At 38.2% G+C, this 5,408-nt stretch overlaps 1 protein-coding gene across 1 annotated transcript; it reads right to left on the bottom strand.

Moving 5' to 3' along the window:
- Window positions 1–51: 51 nt before the first annotated feature.
- On the bottom strand, window positions 52–4,007 carry tsn (translin). The gene is made up of 6 exons (XM_028591049.1): window positions 3,802–4,007; window positions 3,140–3,233; window positions 2,924–3,020; window positions 2,589–2,704; window positions 2,422–2,501; window positions 52–1,479 (listed from the first exon to the last, which is right to left on the bottom strand). The coding sequence occupies exons 1-6, from the start codon at window positions 3,865–3,867 to the stop codon at window positions 1,249–1,251; spliced, it is 684 nt and encodes a 227-aa protein (XP_028446850.1). The 5' UTR covers window positions 3,868–4,007; the 3' UTR covers window positions 52–1,248.
- Window positions 4,008–5,408: the final 1,401 nt, after the last annotated feature.

The following is a 5,408-nucleotide window of genomic DNA, read 5'->3' on the forward strand; positions in this document are numbered from 1 at the left end:
TATTTTTCTGTGCAAAATGCTCATTTGTAAAGTCTGATGAAGCTGGAAAGGTAGAGTGTAGAAATATATTTACAGTCATTTTAAGCATCTTTAAAGACAACTGATTCAAAGACAAGAATACATACAGTACAAGTGAAATGCACTTAACACTCCAGCAAACAAAAAGCACAAGATGGAAAGAGTGAACTTTTTTTTTCTAGAAGACAACCCAGTTCCACTACAGTCTAGAAGCAAAAAGAAGCATGGATGCCAACAATAGAAACAAACCTTCACGACATGTTTGTAAGTAGAAAAAAAAAAGGAAAACATCACATGCAGAACATGATATACTGACTATTTCCAGAGAAAGCTCAATCACCCGACAAACAAATATTAAAATGTCTCAACAGACATACTGTATTCATTGGCACTGCTCTGCAAGGTTTCCTTGCTGTTGAAAAACAATTACATGAAAAAAGGAATCTTAGAGTAGCTTTATGCCACGTGAAGTGAAATGGTTTTTTTTTTACCTTTGACTACCACTCCTGAAGCCTCATTTATAAAAACATAAAAACTAGGTATATATGCAGGTTAGGGGATAATGATCAAAATCCAAATGGAGGCTTTTCTTATGAAAGTCCGTAATGATGAAAATCTGGCAAGAATGCTGTAAAAACGTATTTGGTTGTTAGCATCATTTTGCGTCAACTTTTCCCTTTATAAACGAGGCTCCTGGATCTGTTTGGGTGCAATAACACAGAGTCTTCAGGAATACCACCAGGCGGATCTGGTGAACACATTTCACTTTGCAAATAAACACAAACAGCCAGAAAAAAAGAAGCTGTGTGCGGCTGGAACACTCCACTCTGAGCAATCTCCGCCCGACTTCTCCAATGAATTAAACATCAATATAATATCACCTTATAATAACACGTCGACTGTTGCAAATTAGACGGAACAGCTGCAAAACCGACTCAGCGAAACAATAACGATGAATAAGATGAAGCCGAGAACACAGATTTCCAAAAACCAGCAACAAACTGAACCTTCGGTTTTGAACGAGGGTGTCAAACTCCGCTAACGTTCCCCCCCCCCAACCCTTCTGGCACACTGCCATCCATCTAAAGCACCTCTCATGCATGCATTCGCACAAACACACACTCATACCCGCGCGCACACTCGCACACCCTGTCCTCAGCTGCTGGAGCCTCAGGTAGATCCCTGGGTCTTGCCTTCCAGACGGGGTAAAGGTGCAGCAGCCTCCGAGCTCTACTTGTCCCCGCCAGTCTCGCCCTCCTTGGCCAGCCCGCGGATGGAAAGGTCGTAAACCACCTCCTCGATCTTCTTCACGTCGTACTTGAGGCCGTCGTAACGCTTCCGCAGCGGGTCGTTCTTCAGGTTGAGCAGGCGGAAGCCAGAGTCCAGCTCGTTGATGAAGTTGGAGATGCGGAGCGGCCGGGTGTAGTCTCCTGCTGTGACGCTGTTTACTGCCAACCGCGACTAGACGAAGAAACAACAGCAGCACAAATTAAACTCAGAGTTACTCAACTTACATGTACAAGGTTCCATTGTTTTTTTTGTTTTTTTTATTGAAATCATTATTAACTATTATAATCATAATTTTGTGGCACTGTCATTTTATTATTTTATTGTAGGACTAGAAAGCTGTATAATGCACTAGACACTGTGAACTAACAGCAATCTTGGATGTTCAGGTTGGTCAGTCAATTCATGCCGTGTTCCGATTGGTTCATTTGTAGACTTATGTCACGGCAGCAGTCAAATTATGAGAGTTTTGTCCTAAATTTATGACACGGTCAGGATTTTGGCAAAGTTCTAAAATCGACCGCCGGTAGACGTGTCTAACAGCGTGATTGAAGATCACCGTTTTGGATTGAGAATAGGGCTGGGCGATATGGAGAAAATCAAATATCACGATATTTTTGACCAAATACCTCGATATCGATACCGCAACAATATTGTAGTGTTGACTATTGGTGCTTTCAAAACATATTTACACAATGAGATTTTTGATAAATAATCATCAGTAATGTGGATATAATGACTAACTGGGTAAAGGCAAATAATAGAACAGCTAGAACAGTCTGGTAAGTTCAGAAAATGTCATCACTTTACTGTAATGCAGCCTTTAAAACCAGGTTAAGACAACACTTAAGCCATATTACAATATCCAAAATCTAAGACGATATCTAGTCTCACATCACGATACCAATATAATATCGATATATTGCCCAGCTCTAATTCACAACCAAATATTTAAAGTGTCTCTCCTGACTGTCAACTTTAATCTGCTAAATCCCAAAATTGCACAGCGTATAGGGGACCATTAAGAACTCCAGACCACAGGGGAACTCTAATGTGTCTTTCTGTCTGCCTTAGTATATATTCTTGATGTAACATCATAGCAAACAATAGACTTACCAGTTCACTGGCCATGATCAGCACACCTGCCAGGTAGTCCTCTACATCCAGGTGAAAGCCTTTCTCACGCACCACCTCAACTGTAGGGTGAAGAGGGCAGAAAAAAAAGAGAGTAAAGCTGCCTTCCTTGGTAACAGTTACACACTAACACATGAACTGATACCTACTGCCGAGTATCTTGGCCACTTCTTCCCGAATCACAAGAGTTTCAGTCTCCAGGTAGACGACAAAGGCTGCTAAAAAAACCAGGCGCTGCAGCACAAACCGCCAGTGTTCATGGAACCTAAAGCGGGATCAAACAAGTCAGAGAATGAGAGATAAAACACTTCACTTTATTTGGCCACAATAATCCACTCATTTCTGGGTAGATACATACACACATTTCTGCAGATTAACTTTGTATGAATGAACTATAAAAATGTAAATTTTCCTATGACAACCCTTCCAATCATTAATCATCATTAAAGCTGCCAACTGCAACTTTTGTTAAAGTGGCTCCTACCTGTAATACTGCTCCGCAGGAAATTTTGTTTTGAGGTTGCAAATTTGTGTCCTGACTGTGCAGAACAACTCCAGTGCCTTTGCACATTTACTGGGAACTAAAAAGAAAAGAGGGGGGGGAGAAGATTCATTTTAAAATTGATAAGTGTAAATTGGAGAGGCAAACATCATTCCATCAGTGCCCGTCAGAACAGTGTATACTGTGTGAATTGCTCACTTTCTTTGAATCCAGATGGTTGGTGGACACTTTGGAGTACTGTTAGTATTTCTCTGGCAGTCTGCTCCAATGTCTGGACCACCTTACGGATATCCTACAAACAAAGTACAAGTACAAGTGTTTTTTGTTTTTTTCTTCCTTTTTCTTAATCCAATATAAAGTATTTTCTATTACCAGATACATACCCAACTCGGATCAGGTCAACAATAGAAACCCCACTTGTAATGGACCATTGACACCTTTTCGTATTTTTAATTAACTTAACATTGTGTACTTTCATGGGCCGATTTAAAGCGAGTAATGCCATAACGTTACGTTAACAGTAAAAAAAATGTTTACACCTTTACTTGTCAGATAAGGAGCAGAATTAAATTGACCATATTTTAGATGAATTTGCGTGTTAGCGTTCTCGACGAAAATATTTTAGGAAAAGTGACACCTATTTTACCAACCTGTATAAAATAACGTTAGACGGCTAGATGTCGTAATCAATCATTGGAGGCGCTGTTGGCTAATAAACAAGACTTCGGTCATTATAGTGCGGTTTCTGGAATAAAAATATATGATGTGTGTTGACAGGATTTGGCTCCGGTTATCCGCTAGCTAACGGTCTCGGAGAGCTAATATTGTGTGCAGCTTTGCAGCGGGCTGTCCATTCATACCTCTCTGACGTCCTGGTCGGCGCTCAGAAAGCCCTGGATATAATTGAACATCTCGGTGACAGACATTTTTGAGTTCAGTAAGCTATCCGGACGATGATGATGATAATCTGTCTTGCAGCTAGCTAAGCTAATTCATAAAAACATCAACGTGCACGCCACCTCTGTCTGCCTCCGCGCTTTGTGTGGCGCGGGCAGATGATGTCATGATTTCCAACGTCACGTCGTTGTCGCTCCATATTTTCTGCAAAAAAAAAGTATAATAATAATAACAATAGTAATAATGATGATGATGATGATGATAACAACAACAATAATAATAATGGCAATAATAATACACTATTAAGAATAATAATGCCGTATATTTTTCTCTTCTTCAACACTCAAAAATAGCAAAGGGGATTTTTAATTTATTGTCTAAGGGCTGTTTACAAAGACATAGTTAGGCTACAGTATATTATTTTAGTCTATTATCTCTATAACATACCATCAATATATGTTCACCCATTATGTTAATTTATTATGTTTTTATTTCTATCACTTGATTGCACACTTGCAGAACACAACTGTACACAAGCTGTAATCTAAACAAAGTGACACACTTTTCATGATATTATAAGACTGCTAATTTACATAATATCATTTTTTTTCTGTTGTACAAAGGTAGAATAATAATCTAATTTAATAGTCCAATGATTAGGAAACCATAGTTTTTACAACACGGGTCTTTGAGCAGGTATGTTTACTACATGAACAGAACGGCATTGTTTGCCGTTTAGAAATGTGATGACTGCTTGGCCTGCCTGAAATAAGTTCTGGTGGAATACATGCTGCATTACCTCATTCACCCTGTTGATGGAGCCAAAGTAGCACACTTGTTAATGTTACCTTCACGTGCTATTACCAGCCCCATCTCATGGATACTTTAATGATTTGTTTTGGTTTTGGTTTTGTAAATTATAACAAAGCTGGGAGCTTTTTTTTATAACAGTTGGTCGGATAAGACACATTTGGCAAACTCATTGGTTAGTCACTACCCCTAAAGCTCTAGTAAGAATGAAATGAAATATAGGCAACACTAGAAAATAATACCAATATCACCTCTATGGTTTTTAGCAGAGTTCGTTCTTTTTGTTTTATAATTACCATTTATCTACACTTAAGGGAAACCATTTTTATTCTTACTACAATGCTAGGCTATCCTTTGGCTCTAATAAAATAAATATATCTGTCATCTAAACGTCTCATTGCTATGAAGCTTTTCGGACACAATTATTTTTTTTAAGATTTAATTTTAAAGGAACAAAAATTAAAAATACTTAACATAACTAAAAACAAAACTAAACTAAAAAAAACTAAAAATACACAAGGCAAGTCAATAAATTATTAACAAATATTTAAAAAAATACCATATGTTTTCATTTACAAAGTAACATTTTGACTCATCTAATTATTAAAAATGTGTACTGATTTGCCTTGAGTATTTTTTTATTATTATTTTAAAATCAAAATCAACCTCCCACATTCTGATTTAGGCCTACCACTCTTGCGCATGTGCGCGCCACTTTTAGTACTCAGATTTCCGACTGCTCCAGAAGGCATCACCACAG

The sequence above is a fragment of the Perca flavescens genome, chromosome 11, assembly GCF_004354835.1.
Source record: "Perca flavescens isolate YP-PL-M2 chromosome 11, PFLA_1.0, whole genome shotgun sequence".
Lineage (NCBI taxonomy): Eukaryota > Metazoa > Chordata > Actinopteri > Perciformes > Percidae > Perca > Perca flavescens.